This window comes from Coccidioides posadasii, chromosome 4, assembly GCF_018416015.2.
Source record: "Coccidioides posadasii str. Silveira chromosome 4, complete sequence".
Taxonomy (NCBI): Eukaryota; Fungi; Ascomycota; class Eurotiomycetes; order Onygenales; family Onygenaceae; genus Coccidioides; species Coccidioides posadasii.
Genome location: NC_089410.1, coordinates 1,058,377 through 1,078,474, shown reverse-complemented (window position 1 = coordinate 1,078,474; position 20,098 = coordinate 1,058,377). Strand labels below are relative to the sequence as shown.

Sequence of the window (20,098 nt, the reverse complement as noted above, 5' to 3'; positions counted from 1 at the left end):
GGAAAAAGGAAACAAAAAGAGCCCCAATAGATACCCTGATGCAAAGAAGAACGCCCATATAAAATACAGTAATATACCCTACTTCTCACATTTCCTCCCTTTTGCTGCTTTTCGTCCCCTTTTTCAGCCCTTGTCTTCACCACCTCACGACCTCTCCACTCCGGCACTCTCCCCCATCGTTGCCGCCGTCGCCGCTGCCGCAGCAGCACTTTCTAGCTCCAAGCGTCGTAATCGCTTCCGCTCCTTCTCCCGGTCCATTCTCGCTAGTTCAGCTTCGATCTCACTTTTCTCCAGCGGAATCTTGTGCGAATGCTCTTCCCTTGGCCAGAAGTCGGGGACGGAGAAGCGTTCTTCGAGGTTGGTGCCGAAGTAGTACATCCAGCCGATGGGGAAGAGGACATATGTACCGAACTGCGAAAAGAAGGAATATGGTTAGTTTTGCGGGATTTCGCGGAGCGGAGGGGGTGGTGTGGTGCGCACTTTGAAAACCTCAAGGTTTCCTCCTTGGAGTCTGCGGAGTATAGCGGAGAGCATTATCCTGGTTCTGCAAGGCGGCTTGTGGACCGTATTTGGGTTCCTTTATGGAATTGGGAGGTTTGGATTGGTCTTTGATCGTAACGAGGTTCCTAAGGCAGGGCTTTTGGTTGGAGGGGCTGATTGATGCGAGGAAGCGCTCCGGAAGTAGATCGTAGTTCAGAAGAAGCTACCCGCAAAAGCGAAACAATGTGAACGACTGTGCAAAGCGAATTGGCGTCTTTCCCTCCTTGCGTTTCTGTCTTTTGCTCTTTGAATCTTGACGCTTTTTCGCGGAAACCCACCACAGCTTTGACGCTGAACTCCGAACTCCCCGATCATGCTGACGTGAGAAATGCTTAGTCACCAAACACTATCAAAACCAGCTAACTATATTAGGTTAGTCTAATTTCCAGATTGCGCCAAGCCTGTCTGCAGCTGACATAATCCGATACGTAGCTGGACCTCGGCATCTCGCTGGTTTCCGCAGGATGGGAGAAGTCCCGTCGAGCGAGCGGATAGAGGACGCAGCGGAAAGCCCTGTTCGTGCCGGGTCGGATGGACTGGCTGGTCAAAGGAGCTCTTATAAGTTTGAAAGGGGTTCTCTGCTTTATCCCCACTTTCTCTCAAGGCCGTTTCTAAGACATTAATATTGGGAATCAGTGCTAAGACAACCACCCGCTTCGGTTATCTGCCCTCGCAATCGATCGAACTAAAGCAAGTGAGGAGACATTTAACCGCGGAAAGACATTCAGCATTTTACCAGAGTAATCGCAAGAATTGCAGTTTATATATTTCGCTATTTTATCTTTCCGTCCTCTCCTCTCCATCCAGTTACCCCGACCCCGTAGTCCAGACTCCAAACAGACTTGACTTTCGAAGACAAAATGTCCGGTTCAAACGAAATCCAGCTCACCTATCAAGGCCGCATCGCCATCATCACACTCAATCGGCCATCCAAGCTCAATGCCTTGAATGGAGACCTTTACTATGAACTCGGAGAGAAGATGCGTGAAGTGGCTGAACGCGATGACATCTTCATCACCATCCTGACAGGAAGAGGGCGCTTCTTCTCCGCGTACGGCCCCCATCCCCGCCAAAGATAAAATAGCAAAAGAACAATCCAATGTAAACAGCCATGCTAACCAATATTCCCGTCTACCTAGTGGAGCCGACGTCCATAGCACCCGTCCTTCCACCGGCAACACCGACGTCCGTCGCCAGATCGCCCGCAACTTCGTCGTCAACAACCTTGACATAACCCGCACCTTCTACAACCACCCCAAGATCCTCGTCGTCGCCCTCAACGGTCCAGCCGTTGGCCTCTCTGCCGCCCTCACCGCCTTCGGAGATTTCATCTACGCCGCTCCCCACACTTTCCTCCTCACCCCCTTCTCCTCCCTGGGCCTCGTTGCCGAAGGAGGCGCCAGCAGAGCGCTGGTTGAGCGCCTGGGAATTTCCAAGGCCAACGAGGCGCTGATCATGAGCAAACGCATTGGCATCGAGGACCTAGTGTCGACGGGCTATGTCAACAAGGTGATTAAGCCGGTCAGTGGGCGGCAGGATGATTCTGATGGTTTTTTGAAGCTGGTGTTACAGGAGGTGGAGGAACGGCTGGGCACGCATTTGAATCAAGATAGTATGGTGAAGATGAAGAGTTTGATCCGGATGCATGAGCGTGAGATTTTGGATCGCCAGAATGTGCATGAGGTGTTTATGGGGATGGGCAGGTTTATGGCTGGCATCCCACAGGAGGAGTTTAGGAAGATTGCGTCTGGTGAGAAGAAGCACAAGTTGTGATTATGCTTTATCTTCTTGCATCCTTTGATGGTTGCGTATGTGTTCCTTAGAGGCCTGTGGATAGATATATCTGGATATATCCCTGCCTAGACCATGATCACGTATATTTTGTTTAAGGATCTAAATGTGCATAGTGTTGCCTGTATTCCATGATAACTTTTTTGACAGCAATCATATTCCATGTGAAATTATTTCATAGATAATGGCGTCTTTTTAAAACACCAACTCCACGCTCTGCGTGACCACACAAAGATTCAGCACCACCCATGCACCATCCGGGAACTCCGTGATATTTTGCACTTTTGTATTCCATGGCGCCATTATAAACTTTTTAGACCATAAATGTGACGGTACCTGATCTATTGATACATCGTTGATGAGAAAGAAAGTGAAGGCGGGCTCGATCGTTAGGCTTTCCTTGTAGCGTCCATTCCCGAGTCTTCAAATAATGCCTCACTTTCATTGTCACTTTCGTATTCCTCGTCCGCTTTAATGCTTCTCTCAAGTGCTTCTTTCCAATTGGTCAAAAGCTCTGTTGCTCCACCAGGGTGTTCCGCCGCATCAAGGACATCCTGGGGCACTCTGTCCTCCTTGATGATTGAATAACCAGACGATGAAAGGCCCAACTCTTCTGGGTCGGTTGCGGGTGCAAGTAGAAATACCGGTTTAAAAGATGAAACAGGCGGTTCAATTCGAGCCCAGTCATCGGGAAAATACCGCTTTGGGGTCGTTTCCCCGTCGTCACCGCTATCAGAATGTCTCCGATGCCGCACCTGTGCTCTCGTAATACACACCTCGGGAACGGTACGTGGATCTCCCTCGTCTGGTTTCTCCATCTGAAGTATGTGATCCCAGGCAAAATGTAGCGGCTCTGTTTTCTGAGAGAAAGGACTGATGTCCATTAGCCAGACCCTGTCTCGTGGCACGTATACGTCAAAGACAAAATCTGGGTCGGGGAAAGTTTCCCGAAGGTGTTGATCAAAGAATTCCTGAATAGATCGTAGCAATTTATCTTTGAGTTCATACACCCACTCCTGGTACTTGAAGGATTTCTGGCAAAGGCAAATAAGGCGGCGTGACCGCACGAAACAGCGGAATTCCAGGGCGGGGTTGACGTTTACGTATTTTCGCAGCACCAAATAATATGGAATGATATCTTGGTCGTGAAAGTCTCCAGGATCAACTTTTTCTCCATTAGCTATCGTGGCATTGTCCTTGGTCGGAACTGCGGGCTCCCGGAAGCACCCCTCGAACGCACGATCCAAGTCATTGGCAATGAAACGGCTACTTTTCAGGACCAAGTACACATCATTTGCTGTTTTACATTCCAACCGATTTGACGGAATCATGTATGTCGCGTCTCTCGGCGCACTCCAGTTCAACTTCGGCGACACGCTGCCTCCTAACTCTGCGATAGTAGCCTTGACTCGAGCATGGATTTCTGGCCATTCTCTGGAGGGATCTGGGAGGCCTTCGTCTGCGTCATCGTATCCCCCTGACGACACCCAACTGTCATCATCTGCAACAGCGGGAGTGTCATCCGGAGGGAGAACTATACCATCAGCACGAAGATACTCTAAAAAGGAGTTTGAGAGAGCGATCAGTCGTGCTTTGGGTGTGATGGAACGGTACCTGTTGTCAAAGGTGTTCCATGTTAGCTTGAGGAAAGCATTTATGAATGAATGTAGACTTACATAGGATGCCAGTAGTGATAGGAGCAATGCAAGACCTGAGGCACGGTCAGCGAAGGCATCCCCGAAAGTGGGCGGCACCGTGGGACTTCGTGGACGCCATCGCCATGCTCGTGGTAGTCGTATTGCACATCGTTTGAATCCATACTGCGCATAGCGCTCCCCTCAAAATTAAGGCTATGACGGTTTCGAGAGAATTCCGTACTGTTCTCCGTCGGGTTTGCGGCCGAGAGATGTTACCCGCATCCGTTGCTCATGGCGCCCGCCTTCTCCCGCTCAAAGGAAAAGCTTATCTTATCAACAACGTGCACCATCACATCAGATAAGATAGTTAACTTAACTGGCCAAGGAACTTCCAGCTACCTAGCCATCCTAACCACATTTGGCTAGGGACTCTTGGCTGGCATGAGTTAGTGACGGCCATCAGCTATCTGTTAATGCTTGAGAGTGCAGGTCATTCACTCAGATGAGTTCCTGTATGCTCATTACACATCTAGATGTGGATGATATACTTAACTAACTATCCAATGTTGAGAGATTATTCATCACATTAGTGTGGAGGCTCTCAACACGCTCATTGTAGAAAATGTTAGCTTGGGTCAAGCCAATGTTAGCAAATCAAAAACAAAAAAATTCTTATGACTAGAGTAAAGCTAGCACTCCCTTTCCCAAATTCATACTTGGACATTGAGATTTTCTAGGGGTGTGTGTTGATTTCATTCAGCTCCGACTTGGTCGAAAGTTCCTGACCAGCAAGGGGCTTCTATGATGCAGGCCATAGTTTAGCAACCACATACAGTACTCCGTACAAAGTACGGAATAGGCCGAGCCATCTCGAAACCATGGAATTCTCCCCCTCATTTAAATTGGAATAAGCCCTTCCAATAACCATGTTCAACGATTAGTGAGGGCTATTAGCCAAGTTACCTGTGGGTAACCTTGTTATCTTATTCTCGGCTTAACAAATTTCCGACGCCGGGATGGACGCGGTGTCCATTAGCTTCCATCTCGACAGTGTATGAAGCTCTATCTTGACTGAAATCCGCTGTTAGATTTGCAATTGGCGTACACCAGGCGCCATGGCGACGGAGGCTCCAGATGCGCATTCACTCAAAGCATGGCAGGAGGCATTCCAATATCAGATCCCAACGGTGCGGCGGATCGAACAGGAACTCCGTCGGGATGTCATCAGCAATAGAGAGAAGCTACGATCCCTGGTTGGGTAGGTGGATTTTAAGCTATCGATGATAATCTGACTCTTCGCTCGCACTATTCTGACTTGAATTTGCTCTTTGCAGTTTAAGATACCGGGATCTTCTGGACACGGCGCAAACAATCATCGAGATGAACGAAGAGATCAAGCAAGTCGAGCGAAACTTGTCTGAAGTAGGGAGATGCTGTAATCCTGCTACAATTGCCCAAAAGTCCGCCAGCTTGCATCGATTGCGAGAAGATAATTTGGAAAAAGGTTTGAATGATAAGCTATCCATGCTGGGTGTATCCAGACTGATAGTCGACAGTGTCGAGCGACCGAACGTTTGCATCTCAATTGACCCTCCTTTCCAACTGCGTGTCAGCTATCTCGCGGATCCTTCGACAACGCGGCTCGACAGTTGTCGCCGCAAAACTCCTCGTAATCTCGAGGCTGCTTCATAACTCCCTGTCGCAGTCTACGCGCGCAACACACTACGTGAAGAGGCTATGGAATCAACTAACACCCCTGCGATACACACTTTCAAGACGTATTGATCTACGACTTGCTTCGTTAGACTCCTCTGTTCAGAATATAATCGAATCCTTATCTGCATTCTGTCTAGCTACTAGCTCCTCTGCCGACGATGCCCTTGGCCATTTCCATAAAGTCCGGTCAGAAGCAATCAAACGCAAGATCGAAGGGAGTTGCTCTCTTAGTGATTGTATATTGGAAGCCCTGATCCTTTACAGGGACACTTTAAGGAAAACCGCCGATATACTATCTGGCCCGCTCTTTGATGCGTTAAAGAAATTGACGTCTCACCCTCTCCTCGATGACCCGAAAATCCAATGTATGGGTGACCTTGGACTTGATATGGTTCAATTGTGGATCTCCAAGGAGATCAGGAACTTTACACCTTGGATTAAGCATGATCAAATATCTAAACAGGCTTCGGCGAAAGCCATCAGGTCATGGTCGATAAAAGCATTTGAAGAACTAGTTAGTCAGGCAAAGGTCAGGCTGGCTCAGTGTGAAAATTTCCAGGAAATACTTTCTGTGCGCAGCTGCCTCCTGAACGAATGGCTGCCAGTGATGAATCTTACACCGTGTCACAGTCCGATAAAGGTACTGGAAGGAATCCGCGCTTTGGTCAATGATCAGCTTGTCTCAATCCTTCGAGCACAGAGCAAAGATCTCACGTTTATCGGCGACGAATTATCTTCAACACTAGACGGCTGGTCGAATATTCGAAACCATGATCTAGAATTATCGCTATGGGACCCAGACCTTGTCTTTGTGGACTTCTCAGATGGTGCTACCTTGTTTAAGCACGAGCTAGTGAAAAGGACCCAAGGACAGGGCTCTCATGTGCTTGAAATTTTGGATGTGTATCAGACTTGGCTTACAGCCGTCAGTAGTCGTTCGACTATGATTCAGGACCTTAAGAGCGAAAGATGGGAGGACATTATGGAAGACGATGTTGACGAAGAATCCCTTGAAACAGTCACCGGATTGTTGAAGGAAGATGACCCTCACCTCTTGCAAACGGAGCACGCGGAGTCTTTGCTAAACGGATATAAATTGTTGCAATCCTCTCTGAGCGGAGCCATAGAGAGGATAGAAGAACCACACGGTGCAACGCAAACCGCATTTCTCCTTCGAATTACTCGAGCAATTCGAAGTAACATTCCGAATGAAGTGGCTGGGCAAAATTTTACCTTTGCTCAAGACTTAGTACCTAAACTTCACCGAATTCTTGGCCAAGAGATATCCTCTCGGGTTTCCGCGTCCGCGTTGACCGGGCTATTGAGCCGTTCTCGAAAGAGATGCCCGGGACGGACACTCTGGGAAGGGGATCCCCCACTTCCAACGCAGCCGTCTCAAGCGGCCTTTAAGTTTTTGCGAGAATTGGCTGTGGCAATGGAGCAACAGGGGGCTGATCTATGGAATATTTTGGCGGTGGATGAATTGAAACTGTGCACGGTTGGCCAGATCATAGCAGACGTCAGCTCCAGTCTTGCGAAGCAATCGACAACGGCCGAAGCTGAACAGGATACCGCGGATGTCGAGGAAGGAGAAGAAGATGAGCAGAAAGATTTAGAGCCTGATTTTACGCGGGACCACAAGATTCAGCTCCTGTTTGACTTGTTATACCTCAGCTGCGCGTTTAGCACAACCGCGTCGAACGTTCGGGGTGGATTGGACGCGCTAATTAGTTCTTTGGTGGAAGCCTTGAGATTTGAAGACAGCTCTATGAATTCTCTGAGTAAACGCTCCCAGGAATACTGGAAACGAACTCAGTTGCTTTTCGGATTGCTGGCCTAGACAGGCGGCCGTCGTTTCTCTTGATACCACGCTATAAACGCGCGCGCGACGAACTGCTTATATAATCAATAACATAAGGTCACATGATTCAAAGTATTTTGAACGTAATTTCCTTGTAATTTGCGTAACTTGTTACGACATGACGTGTGACGCACCGTTTCGCAGCTCGCAAAGAAACCGACAAACGAACACCCGCAGCGTGCTGGACAATGCGTTTTCTTAAGACCAGATGGCGACTCCAAGGCTTCCGTTTCTATATCCGAATCTCTTGCGCTCGGTGAGGTCGTGTGAGCCGACGACGCACAGGTCAATCCGGTTTCCGCCAGCCCAGCGCTCAGTGGGATTCCACTCCGGTCCGGCATGTGAGCAACAGACCTATCAACAGCGATATGGACCAGCAGCAGAACCGCACCTCCGTCCGCCTCCATGGTCTACCGGTAAAGGTGACATTCTACCGCCTGACAACTCGGCCACAAAAGGAGAGAAACAAGTCAACGGGAGTGCGCAGGCCCAGGGCTCGAAAGGCTCGAGTAAGCAACCTGGCTCATCTGTCCCTGGAACCATAGCATCTTCTTTACCTTCCTCTTCTTCTTCTTCCTCCTCCTCTGACGCCGTCTCCGTCTCTTCCAACGTTCTCTCGAGCGAATTACCAACCCAGGGAAAAGTTGACGGTGACGCAGGTCCAGCAGACTCGGAAGCCACAGCCGAAGCTTCGGCGCAAAAGGATACCGATCATGACCCCGATGTTGATAGTCTGGGGTCTGTCTTCCAGATGCCAGATGCTGCTAGTATGGCGTCTTCATCATCGTCATCGTCTTCACCACCAGCCGAGTCGACGTCACTAACGCATTCTCCCGGTTCAGAATCGAACAGACCTCCGCACCTTTCGCCTCCTCCATATGTACATCATTTCGATACATACAGCCTTGTCAAAGATCTTGGCAATGGCGGATTTACGGACAAGCAGTCTGTAATAATAATGAAGGCTATTCGCGGAATATTGGCGGACAATCTGGAGGTGGCTCGAAACGGGCTGATGTCTAAATCGGATTTTGAAAACGAGACGTATCTTTTCCGTGCGGCGTGTTCGGAGTTGCGGAATTCGATACAAACCTCGAGGAATGCAGAGATTCAGGCGCAGCGCGCCCAGCGCGCCCAGCTACAACATGAAGTGGATATTTTAACGCAGAAGATGACTCAAGAACTTTCGGGATTGAATGATAGTTTAAAGGAGATGTTCAATGATCAGAAGATCTCAACAAAAGAGCTACAGCGCTCGCAGGATACAGGGATTCAGGAGTTGAATTATCAGATTACTGTTTCGCTTAATAGTGACGGAAAGAGAGTGGTAGAGAGTTTACGGTGGATCTTAACGCGGAGAGCGGCTGTTGCCATTGCGACCAGTGCGAGTAAGTCCGTCACTTTGTCCACGAATCATACGGGTTCTCCAACCATCCCTTCTATGGCGCTCTTGGTTTTGACTGACCTTTGCCGTCGTCTAGGTATGATAATTCTCGCTCTACGGCTCCATTCATACAAGCAACAGAAGAACGAAAAGGAGAAGGCCGCCGCTGCCGCCGCGCCTCCACCACCATCGGCAGAGGCTTCTTTTCCTAACGAGATCCACTCAAGCACTTCCCTAGGATCGAATGTTGCGGAATCCATGGGCTAAGCAATTCAATCATACTTTTTCGCTGCATATATGACTCATTTTACATATTTTTCGGCCCGCTTGGGTTGGATATTTTCATGTTTATTTGAAATGCATCACCTCATTGGAATATCCTTTAACACACAACCTTCAACAGCTGAAAACCCCTCATAGACGAGATTGTTGGGTGCATCTACGCGTAGAGACGCGGGTCAGATTACATTTTCTTACACTTGTGCTTTCGGCATCAAGCTTGATAATTAAATTAATATTTTCGCAATTTAAAGTAACCAATGCTAGCCTGCAGGCATGTTACAGCATGAAGGAAAATAAAAGTAATTCTCTCAGAAAGCGGATACTTGCCAACACTGCGGACGAAAGGCAAAGGTGACTTTCCTAGAAGTCCATTCGAAGTGTAATGCTAGGCACTGCAACACTCTGATCGCCTGTATCATTTCCGGCTGCACCTCCGGCTCCTCCGCTAGGTCCGGTACTTCGCAAAATCTCTTCAGTCAACGCTCTCAATCCGGGGTCCATCCCAGCCGCAAAGTTTCTAAATGATACCTGATCAACCTGCGCTAATTCTAATAATCTCGTAGCGGTTTCTTTATACACTGGCCGCCCTTCTCCCTGTGCTCTTTTCAGCAACGCTGGAATCAATAGCGCCATTGCATTTGGCGTAGCACCGGTAGCGATTGCTGCTGACCCAACACAAGATACGAGAGTTTGCACAATTGATGATTTTATATTTTCGGGATCGATCGGTGGTACTCCGTCTGTGCCCAAGGGGATCCCAGCTACGAATGCAATTAGGCGGGGAAATATGAACCGGGCAATGGCGTCATCCACGGATGATCGAGGAGTAGAATGAAGAAGAGATCTTAGGCATCCTGCAGCAACGCTGGCAAGGCCAAGGTCCTGAAGACAGTCAAGGATTTCTTGGAGGACTTGTGGGATTAAGGAATCTTGGGGAGGAATCACGTGGCCGCTGTTCGTGAGGAGGATTGTTAGTGACAGGAGGGTGTTTTTGGCGCAAGAAAGAGACGCATCTGATTCTCGGCGTTGCGCTACTCGGAGAATTGATAGGAAGCGCGTTACGCAGCCGCGGATCTGGTGAGAAATGGTTTTTCCCTCATCGCCGGAATCAATGGTTTTGGAGCTTAGGGGAGCAGTGAGGTCACGAATGAAGCGTCGGAAGATAGGAAGTGCTTGGGGCACGATTTCTGCTTGACAGCTACCGGTGGCTAGAATAGTGCCGAATATGTGCAGTATACAGGCGTGGAGGTCGGCCCGAATGATCGAGGGGAAAACAGTTGTGATGTCCACCAACGAAGATAGCGCGAGTTGAACAAGTGGAATAGAGTCTTCTGAGACCACAGAACGAGGCTTCGGGGAAGAGTCGCCAAGGTTAGGAAGAATGCCGGCAAGAACTAGGATAATGTTGCGAGTGAGTTCGAAGAGCTGCTCTATATCATCGGAGAGGTTTTCGGTGCGTGCGTCACTTCTTGTCGCCGATTGGTGATGAAGCGCCAGGTTTCGAGCAATTTCGACAATAACGGATTGGACACTGGGGCCTTCGGTCATCACAAGCCTATCAAGAGCATCGATGGTTTCTGAAAATACGGCGTCTTGATATACCGCGTTTCCGGCAACTGAAGGGCGTAATATTTTCTGCAGAGCTTGTAATATCGCAAGGATCTGGGAGGATGGTGCGCTCGATTGGCTAACAAGAGCTTCGAATGCTAGGCCAAAGAGAACAAAAAAGAATGCAACTGGTTCATCGCGGTAATTAATGTTATTCCCTTTTCCTTCTGTTCCGTTAATAGCAACTTCGGAACCTGGCTCTTGTTCAAGTTTAGGTTTCTGCCCTTTGTTGTCCAAGGCATCGAAGACGAAATCACTATCCTTTTCAACTAGACTGGCAATGGCATCGACTATATTTAACCAGGAGTCTTGATAAAACTATGTCATTCCGTTAATACTTGATCTATGGATGAAGAACGTGCTAGGGACTTGCCTTCAAGAGAATTTCACGGTTCAAGGCAGCGTATGTGTCATCTAGGTTGTCAGATAGACCAATTGAGCCCAAAGTGCTAGATATATCGGGTTCAAATCGAAGACGGGCATATTCCTGAAGTGACGATAGCCAGAGTGGAGTAAGCATGGCAGTATAAGGTTGTACAACTTTGACCAAATAACTTTGTTCTCCGCTGGCAATTTGTAATCGGGCCCAGGCAGAATATAAAGCTAACTTCACCATAACTCGAGCATTCGAATTAAGGCCTTTAAGGTCACCAATATCAGTTGTGTTCGGGTTGTCTACAAGATGTCAGAATAGACCAACTTCTGAACTTATGGCAATACTCACCTCCGAAATTTTCCAAGCCAACCACGAGAAGCTTGAAAATGCGACCCATTCTCTCCGCACTCGTAACAATTCCGGTCCCCACAAAAGTAGCACAAACATTTATCGCCTCTGAGGCCAGCTCAGGAGAGGAATCGGCGGCGAAAGCAGGAGTCAAAGCGGAGCCAATTTGAGCTTGATACTGCTCGAGCAAAGAAGCCTCTGCAAAGTCCGGATCTGGGGTTCTCCCAAACATCTAATTGTTCATGAGTTGGAAATAGCGAACATAATGATGACAGTATAACTCACTTTCAGAATGAGATCGAGGATCTTGAGGCCCCAGATCCTCAACTCAATCACACTTGCAGTAGAGGCAGAAAATGCCATACGAACCATCTCACCCACCCTTTCCTGTAGTGCTGCTTCTGACGGAATCGTCTGATCCGCCTGTATTTGTGAGCTAACCATGTTTAGAAGATCACTCAAACAGCTCATGACAAAATTACGTGTTTGCCATTTGAGCATTTCCTGGCCCGACGGTGAATCTGGTTCACCGGCGTCTCTATTCTCTGTCGCAGCTGCGGTGGCAAAGCCGGCCACTTCATCGTCCGGAAGTTCAGCACCACCTGTATTAGCTGCAGCGGTATTAGGGCTTGGAATCTCGTCGCTTTTTGGACGGGTTTTTGTGAGAACTTTATGGCATCGTTGAACCCAAACCGCAGTATCTGTAAGCCCGGTCTGGTGCAGCCAATTGCGGACAAGATCCTTTAGTAGCTCATTGTCGGGAATACTGTCCAATGCCATCCAGAGCTCATCTTCGAAGGTGGCAGATGCGGTTCGTATCACTTTATCGGGGTCCCGTTTCATGATATTATTCAGGCCTCGCACCGCAGCCTCACGAACCTGCATATCTTTAGAATTCAACTCCTGCTGAAGCCAGTGCACATATCCGGAGAAATCCATATGATCTGGAGCATAGAGGGATAAATGGTCAAGACATTTGGAGCTCACAGCCACGATGGATATATCTAGCTCCAGCTGAAACTCTTTAACGAGGGTGAAGATAAGTTCCCTCGTTTTCGTTACATCGCGAAGGTCGGGGCCGATGACATTAATAAGAGCATCGACACACCGGCTAATGGCAAGAGGGGTAGAAAAGACAGCTTCATGATTAGATGTAGCAATCAACGCTGACTCTTCGTTGTGCGTATCGGCAGCATATAGACGCGCTAGCATGCCTAGAGAGCCAGAAACATATGCAGAGAACGTCAATCCAGCAGAATCAACAACTCGTAACAACCCTTCCAAGGCCCAAAAATGGACAACAGGATGAGGATCACTGCAAAGCGACATGAGGACACTGATAATAGTTTTCAAATGGAAACCCGCCGCCATGCCACCAACTTGGGCATGAATCGAGCCCAATGCAGCAGCGCATCCGGCACGAGCGTTGGGGTCACGGTTCTCGACAATTGTATCAATGATAGAATTGATCTGAGAGTTCGTAAACGAGTTGCCCGCACTGTTGCATAATCGTCCAAGCGCTTCAAACGCTATGGTACGAACAACGTAATCGGGATCTGCAAGAAATGTCTAAAGCCACACCTATTGTCAGCGGCAATATTGTAAAGTAGAAAAGTTGTTCTTACCTGGAGAAGTTCCTGAACAATCTTCTCCGTTGCAGGATTTTTTAAGTTGCCAGGTGGGAAATCTGTCTCCTTCAGTGCAACTCGGAGAGCATGTAACAGAGCCATAGCAATGTTGACTGTCATAGCGGCTTTTCTCCCTGGGTTCCGAACGAGACTTTGTGAAGCTAAAAGCGTAGCTATTTGTTCGACACTGCTCTCCTGGACTTTTGGCGCCTGCGATGGAAGTGTAGTAGCAAATAACTTAATGGAAGCATTGACAACTTCGGTAGTTGGGGGATCAGGAAGGGAGCCGTGCTTAACATCTTTCGTCGAATAGAGGAGAACTGAATCGTGTTCTCTGCCTTGGCATATCGGCGAAATTAACTAGGGGGTGTTAGCAGATAGACAATCCAATATGTGGGTAAGCTTACAGTGCTGTCGATCACCCGATCGGCATTGCTAGGGAGCTGTCGAGCACCAATATTGTGACCTTTGTGATCACTGTTTTGAGAAAATTCCATAGCGAGGCCAGTGACGCCAAAACCAAAGTTATCATCAAGATCCCACAAGTTCTCAAAACTTGTAGCGGCGCTCGCCACTGAAGAGTCAAGTGGATTTGAAACGTCTGGATCGGCAAAGGAAGATATTGCAAGACCAAGCACGTTTGACAATGACAGAATATCCGCAACATTGGTATGGCTTAGATTTACCAATTTCTCAAAGCACTGTAAAACCCGTCGTCGGACTAGAACTGGATAGTCTTTGAGTTGTAAGGAGGGTGACAGGCGTTGAGAAATATCCTCGGAAGATTTGATGCGAGGGAGATTCTCAAGAAATACAACCGTATTTTGAAGCATTGTCGCGATTCTCTTTGCTCCGTCAGATGTGACGAGTTTGCTGTTAAATTCTAGAAACACAAGAATTGAACTTAGAGCACATTCCCTAACATGAGCCAAAAAGATCAATTCCAGGGGGCTACGCTTAGCTAGATCGTCTTTAGGTAATGCTCTTGGAAGGGCATTTTTCCAAAGTAACAGAAGCTGTGAGAGATGTATTTTGGTGAAATTTGGGCCGAGCGGCAGGAGGCCTCCGATTAGTATCCATGCCACCTGTATTTGTGTGCTGGCTGTTCTCAGCTCCGAGCTACCACTTGTTTTGAGCAGATCAGTGGCCTGAGATAGTACTCGTGAGTATATATCCACAGAGCCATAAAGAGGCTGGAGTCGTGAGGTGCTGAGCATAGATGCTAGGCCATGGGCATACCCAAGACAACGACGACTTGACTGCCTGGGGGTGGATAGCTGCCCGATCTCTCTATGCAAGCTGTTCATGCATATTGTTATGCATGAAAGGAGCTGCTGAGGGCACGCGAGTACGAAATTCCGTAAACAGTGTGAGACATATATTTGGACAGTGTAGCTGGGGTGCTGCAGATCTTGCAATAGAGCCTCACGGAAACTTTCTGCGATGGTGCCAATAGCGGAACCCAAGGAGGATATCAGAGAGGATAGAGCGCTCACAGCACAGGTGAGCGTATGCTTGCTCGGTTCTCGACGCTCCTGCATCACTTGGGGATAATCCTTCAGCACATCATTGATCAGCCATTTGGCGGCACTAAGCTGGCCACTTTCACTCAATATCTCGGATCCCACCACATCCTCGAGAATATGTTTAATAAATTTCCGGGTCATAAGCAAGCGATACCGATTATTTACTATCGTGGCGTGGTTGAGAAGCGTAAAGAGTAGATGGCGAGCAATCTCAGCGTAACGCTCTTCAACCAATTTTTCGCCCAAACCGCGCAAAAACAGCTTGTAGCATACTGCTATTCCGGCTCTTGCGCGATTTCCAGTTGAAGTTCGGCAATATTGGACGGATAGCTGCAGGAGAAGGTCCGGGAGCTTAAGTGCCAGTGTAGCCTCTGACTTCCGCCCCGACGGAGATTGCGGGCGTTCAGGAATTTCATCCTCTACAGCCGCGGGATCTGGCTTCTTGAGGGGCTTCTTCGGGAGTTTCACAATGGGTACGTCGACTTGACCACCAACGGTATGCCCCTTGAGCAAAATGGCAGCAAAACATGCAGCCGACGCATGTCTCACGGAAGTCACAGGACTATCAATGACCTTCCATATGGTTGACTTCAGGTTTTCAAAGTCACTCAAATTATTGAAATACGGCGTACTCTTAATCAGCTGCTCTAGGCACAGACACGCGCTGGCCTGAACAGAATACGCCTTGTCGCTCACGGCCGCGTTTCTAGCGTGCTTCCATATATCTTTCGCCGTTGATTCGTCAACCGGTGTGCCTATCCCAGCGACAACTTTCCTTATCGCAGTATAGAGAGAGCTTCTGAGCCCTGCATGCTGTTGCGAGGATTTGAACAGTTTGAGTAGCACAGCGCAGGTCAAGCTTGACTGGTTGATGAGGGAGCCACCCGCGACCGTGAATATCTCTCCAAGCGCAACGGCAGCTGCAAATTTTGCCTTAAGATCCACTTCATTCTTTCCTGCATTTAGTATCCCTATCAATTCGTTGACTGTATCGTAGAGTATAGCACGGTTCCCCTTTGTGAATATCGCACCAAAGCATCTGCCTATATTATTCCGGATTAATCGTGTTGGGACCGGCGACTGAAGTTTTATAATTTTGAATAGCTCTCGTTTAATAAATTCTTGCTGCGAGAATATTCCATCTTTATCAAGTTTCGCAGTATATTTGACAAGGTCGGTTGTGAAGGTCAGGAGGTAGAGGTCTTGTTGTTCTGAGGGTAGTGCATGCAGCTTCGAGACATCGAGTTCGGCGCGAGGAATCACATTTTCGGCGTCAGCAGGTTGCGAAGCGGGGGCTTCAGGCGCCGACATCGAATTGATCGTTCAGGTAAAATATATCTAAATTTTTGTTCTCTTCCCGATTTTACTGGATTGCGAGCATTTCGTCTCCGAACGGCCAGCTGCTCGCCGCAATGGCCATATCGAACCGGATAAATTCCCGGGCCGAGCATTTTTCCATCATCGGCCCGCCGTTCGACTGTCAAGGTTTCTCCCGCGGACATCTAGCGACAGCTTAGACTGCGTTCCCTCCATGATATGGCCACAGTTCTAGGACGGAAGTTCTTTGGCAGTCCTCGCATTGTCCTGCAACCCTGGACATGCGGGAGTTGCCGCAGCATGAGCCATAGCTCCTCCCTTCAGGCCGGGCATAGCAAATGGGCCAACATCAAGCATATCAAGGGCCGAAATGACGCCGCTAAGAGCAAGGAGAGGCAAATAATCAGCCAAGAGCTTATGCAGTCTTCAAAATGTACGATCATGGCTTTTATCTGTACCTCTCGTACACCCCCTATTGACAATGCTTACGTCTAACCTAAAGTATACGGCCCCGATCCAGGATCCAACACTAAGCTCGCAGCCATCATCGCAAATGCTAAACGGAGCGGAATGTCTAAGGCAACGATTGAGTCTGCAATTGCCAAGGGACAGGGTATATCTATGTCAGGAGCGCCCTTGGAACCCTTGACAATTGAAGCAATGCTCCCGGGCTCCGTGGCCGTGGTGATTGAGTGTCAGACCGACCAGAAGGGCAGAACCCTCCAGGACGTTCGCCACATGATCAAGGAAGCGGGCGGTAATGTGACCCCTACGACATTCCTATTCGAGAAAAAGGGGAAGATTGCTTTTGAAAAGGATCCAAAGAGCAGGAGTACGGACGATTATCTTGAGAGCGCTATCGATGCCGGTGCCATAGACGTGGATGCAGATGCGGAAGGACGGCTGATTGTGTACACGGAACCTGCAATGACAAAATCCGTGGGCGAGGCAATTTCCACTTCTACGGGGTTGAAGATTGAAAGCTTGGACATCATTTGGGATCCTAACAAGGAGACAATGGTGACGCTTTCGAGCGAGGAGGCGGCGAATGAACTGGATGAATTTCTCGACAACGTTCGTGAGGAGACAACTGTTCAAGAAATATACATGAATCTGGCTAGAACATGATAGTCTCTGTGCTAGAATTGTACATTACATTAACGTCGCGACCTAGTTAGGCCTTCCTTAAATTAATCATAGCGCTTCTCATCAACGATCCTATGCCTTTGCTTCCGTGGCTGTCCAACCAATCAAGCATTTTTAACCGGTACTCCTGCCAGCTCAAAGAGATCCCTCCGTCCTTCGCTAATCGAGTCAAGACGTCCTGCGTAACTGGAAGCGGGAGACTCGCAGATAACGTTACGCCATCCTCTTCAGCTTGGTCTTCAAGGCTCTTCACACAAGCAGCGGAGATCCGACAAAGAGCAAGGTTATAGCTCAGGGAAAACATGGAGACTAGTTTGAACTTGGATTTGTAGCGGCCATTGCTTCTGTGGCCTAAAACGCCATTCAATTCTTGAATATATCTTGTCAGCGCAGTCACAGTCTCTGCGGGAACAAGGCATCCCAGTGCGTTGAGGTCGCTAGAATTGAGTGCACGGTTTCTCCAAAGGAGATTGCAGGTATCAAGAACATATCCGTTGAACTTGATAATCTCGGACTGGGGTACGCGATTAGACTGCGAGGTGCTATTTAAAGCCTCGAGGGCAGTCTTATATCTCGCCAGTATGTCTCCCAGAAGGGATATACTGCAAACAGCTGGGATAAAGGTTAAGAGATAGATGGTTTGAGGGAGAGGAATCGTTAATGGGATATCGGTATGTGTCGGTGCATGAGAAAACAACTGTGCGAGCTCTATATAGAAGTGGAGCACGTTCAGACTTGCCGAGAGCGAAGCGGATTGGTCATTTCCATGGGAGTTGGATGGGGTCTCAAGTAATGCTAACGAGAGCAGTTCAGCTCTCAATACAAGCTCAGAGAGAGGTGGTACGGCCGAGAGACTGGTATTTGAGCGGACTAAACAACCCCAATGGCGGATAAGGTTCGTGTAACAGGAAAGAAGTGAAGCCTTTCCCTGATTTGAGTCGTTCAGAATAGCCGCTTCAACTTGAGAAAAGTAGATTCGATGGAGATATTCGTATTCCTGGATCGGCAAATACTCCAGAAGTGCCAGAATACTGGTTTGATGATCCTTGCCATTCCAAAGGGAAAGATAGCTGCGGAAAAGATCCAACACTGCGCAAGGCAACTCCTATACGCCACGATTAGCGTCAAGTATATCACGGATGTAGAATTCCAGATAGTATACCTTTGTAAACCGAACGTAATCGACGAGTAAGTCAAGGACATATCCCAGGTGCCCGGAAGTATCCGCATCTCCCGACGATAGCATATCAAGTTCGTCTTCGAAAAAGCTCGCCAGCCAGCTCTCCATCCTCCGTGTGGCCAATTTGTTCTGTACAAGCAACAAGTATTTCTGTGCCAGAGGGTCCGCAAGTGCTGAAGCAATTTGATTCGGAAGCTGGATTCTATCCAACTTTTGCACGAAATCCTTTACGCTTCGAAGCTCCTCCAGCGAGGCAAATCCATGATGGACCTTGGAAGTCTGCACGGAAGGGATAACAACCTCGATGCGGCTTCTCTTTACTCCCTCACGTCGAACAATCTGGAAAGTTTGTTTGCCAATACCCCTTGCAGAGCTTGCGGCCTTTTCCTGTAAGTTTCGCAAATGTGCAGTCCATTCAGCATCTGGGTGCTTGAAGAAGTACGTTGCTCTTCGCCTCCCGAAGCCAATTTCGCCTACAATTATCTCAGGGTAGTAACTTTTGAAGACATGTAGCAATCCTAAAAGTTCTCTCGTTTCATCGCCTGCATTTCGTATCAATTCCATAAGCGCCTGTATGCGATATGGCTTGACATGTTTTCTTCGCGTTACCAGGGAGAGTAGGTGACAAAGTGAGCGCCTCAAACTGATCATATCCAGATTATCGAAGAGGACTGCGTAGAGCTTCGACAAGTAGGACTGATCATCCAGATCATCGTAAACGAGAATCAGCCATCTAAGCAGTAAACTCTGGGTACCAGGTGATGGCTTGGTTTTGGTGGGTCCTAGGGAGCAGACGACTCTAGCAATAATTCCGGATGTGACCTTCTCAGATGGATATAAATTTTTGACGAGAGTAGTCACCGTGTTCTGGTCCAGGTGTTTGGATTTCACAATAACGGCAGTGAGCCTATCCAGAAGATTGGGCCCGATCCCGGATTCATAGGCCAAAGTCGCAATTGTCTTTGCAAGTCCTGCAACATTTGTATGTCTCTGGCTTTTCGGAAGATACGCGACTAGGTTGTCCTGTAAGTACTCCTGCCAATTCATCACATCTTCCTGTGAAGTGTGAAATCTTCCTTACCATTTTCTAGCTGTGTTATAGCCTCCTCAAGATTCCAAGATTTAGTGCCTATTCACGCACTCCTGCGTCAGCTCCTGTGTTGGGACACGCATATTATTCATTCTTAACAAATCTCACCAGAATTTTCCGTCGGGGAGGATACGACTTGCATTATCTAAATGCGTGGTGGGCTAAGCAGCTTTGCGCAAGTCACTCCCTTCCTTTAATTCTCTCAGAAAGTATAGATTATGTGCTCTGTAAAGAAGCGTGTAGTTATGCAGCGATCAGTGGAGTAAGTAATGCTGGAGAAGGAAGACTCAAAATATACAGAACTACAATGAGCTTGTCGCGATTGATCCAAACCATTGGCTGGTGACTGTTAAGTGACTGTGCGCAAAATAAAAGCAGTCAAAGTAAATACTCTGGGTGAATCGAATTAATACACTCTTATGTTGTAGTTCAGCACGCTGGCTGCTCCCACCGACTGCTGTCACATCTCCAAGGGCGAAACGCGTCGAGCGTGTTGGGAGGGATGCCCCTCTCGGGGTTTGGATCATAATTTTTCCGCTCCATCTGGGATGAGATCCGGTTCAAGCAGCATTCAACTCTCCAGCTTTGCCATCCCTGTTGGCAACGGTTCTCAGTTTGCTGTCGCTGTAATTTGAGGATCCCAAAAGGAACCAAAAATTGATCCCAAC

General features: G+C 48.3%; 8 protein-coding genes across 8 annotated transcripts; 4 read left to right on the top strand and 4 right to left on the bottom strand.

Annotated features, from left to right (window-relative positions):
• Window positions 1-144: 144 nt before the first annotated feature.
• On the bottom strand, window positions 145-534 carry D8B26_007264 (uncharacterized protein; the record flags this gene model as incomplete). Its single annotated transcript, XM_003072089.2, has 2 exons — window positions 145-411; window positions 481-534. 2 exons carry the CDS (start codon window positions 532-534, stop codon window positions 145-147), a joined length of 321 nt encoding a protein of 106 aa, XP_003072135.1.
• A 483-nt stretch (window positions 535-1,017) lies between these two features.
• On the top strand, window positions 1,018-2,416 carry D8B26_007263 (uncharacterized protein). The gene is made up of 2 exons (XM_003072088.2): window positions 1,018-1,591; window positions 1,680-2,416. The coding sequence occupies exons 1-2, from the start codon at window positions 1,401-1,403 to the stop codon at window positions 2,311-2,313; spliced, it is 825 nt and encodes a 274-aa protein (XP_003072134.1). The 5' UTR covers window positions 1,018-1,400; the 3' UTR covers window positions 2,314-2,416.
• A 244-nt stretch (window positions 2,417-2,660) lies between these two features.
• On the bottom strand, window positions 2,661-4,281 carry D8B26_007262 (uncharacterized protein). The gene is made up of 2 exons (XM_003072087.2): window positions 4,008-4,281; window positions 2,661-3,945 (listed from the first exon to the last, which is right to left on the bottom strand). Exons 1-2 carry the CDS (start codon window positions 4,157-4,159, stop codon window positions 2,721-2,723), a joined length of 1,377 nt encoding a protein of 458 aa, XP_003072133.2. The 5' UTR covers window positions 4,160-4,281; the 3' UTR covers window positions 2,661-2,720.
• A 790-nt stretch (window positions 4,282-5,071) lies between these two features.
• Window positions 5,072-7,524, top strand: D8B26_007261 (uncharacterized protein; the record flags this gene model as incomplete). Its single annotated transcript, XM_003072086.2, has 3 exons — window positions 5,072-5,226; window positions 5,303-5,472; window positions 5,525-7,524. The coding sequence occupies exons 1-3, from the start codon at window positions 5,084-5,086 to the stop codon at window positions 7,522-7,524; spliced, it is 2,313 nt and encodes a 770-aa protein (XP_003072132.1). The 5' UTR covers window positions 5,072-5,083.
• Window positions 7,525-7,701: 177 nt separating this feature from the next.
• Window positions 7,702-9,438, top strand: D8B26_007260 (uncharacterized protein). The gene is made up of 2 exons (XM_003072085.2): window positions 7,702-8,933; window positions 9,027-9,438. The coding sequence occupies exons 1-2, from the start codon at window positions 7,754-7,756 to the stop codon at window positions 9,194-9,196; spliced, it is 1,350 nt and encodes a 449-aa protein (XP_003072131.2). The 5' UTR covers window positions 7,702-7,753; the 3' UTR covers window positions 9,197-9,438.
• Window positions 9,439-9,525: 87 nt separating this feature from the next.
• Window positions 9,526-16,008, bottom strand: D8B26_007259 (uncharacterized protein; the record flags this gene model as incomplete). The annotated part of the gene is made up of 6 exons (XM_066125478.1): window positions 9,526-11,127; window positions 11,210-11,494; window positions 11,544-11,775; window positions 11,829-13,112; window positions 13,169-13,531; window positions 13,579-16,008. The coding sequence occupies 6 exons, from the start codon at window positions 16,006-16,008 to the stop codon at window positions 9,572-9,574; spliced, it is 6,150 nt and encodes a 2,049-aa protein (XP_065981561.1). The 3' UTR covers window positions 9,526-9,571.
• A 180-nt stretch (window positions 16,009-16,188) lies between these two features.
• Window positions 16,189-17,602, top strand: D8B26_007258 (uncharacterized protein). Its single transcript, XM_003072083.2, has 2 exons — window positions 16,189-16,447; window positions 16,517-17,602. Exons 1-2 carry the CDS (start codon window positions 16,234-16,236, stop codon window positions 17,140-17,142), a joined length of 840 nt encoding a protein of 279 aa, XP_003072129.1. The 5' UTR covers window positions 16,189-16,233; the 3' UTR covers window positions 17,143-17,602.
• Window positions 17,189-19,572, bottom strand: D8B26_007257 (uncharacterized protein; the record flags this gene model as incomplete). Its single annotated transcript, XM_003072082.2, has 4 exons — window positions 17,189-18,265; window positions 18,323-19,353; window positions 19,422-19,469; window positions 19,539-19,572. 4 exons carry the CDS (start codon window positions 19,570-19,572, stop codon window positions 17,189-17,191), a joined length of 2,190 nt encoding a protein of 729 aa, XP_003072128.1.
• Window positions 19,573-20,098: the final 526 nt, after the last annotated feature.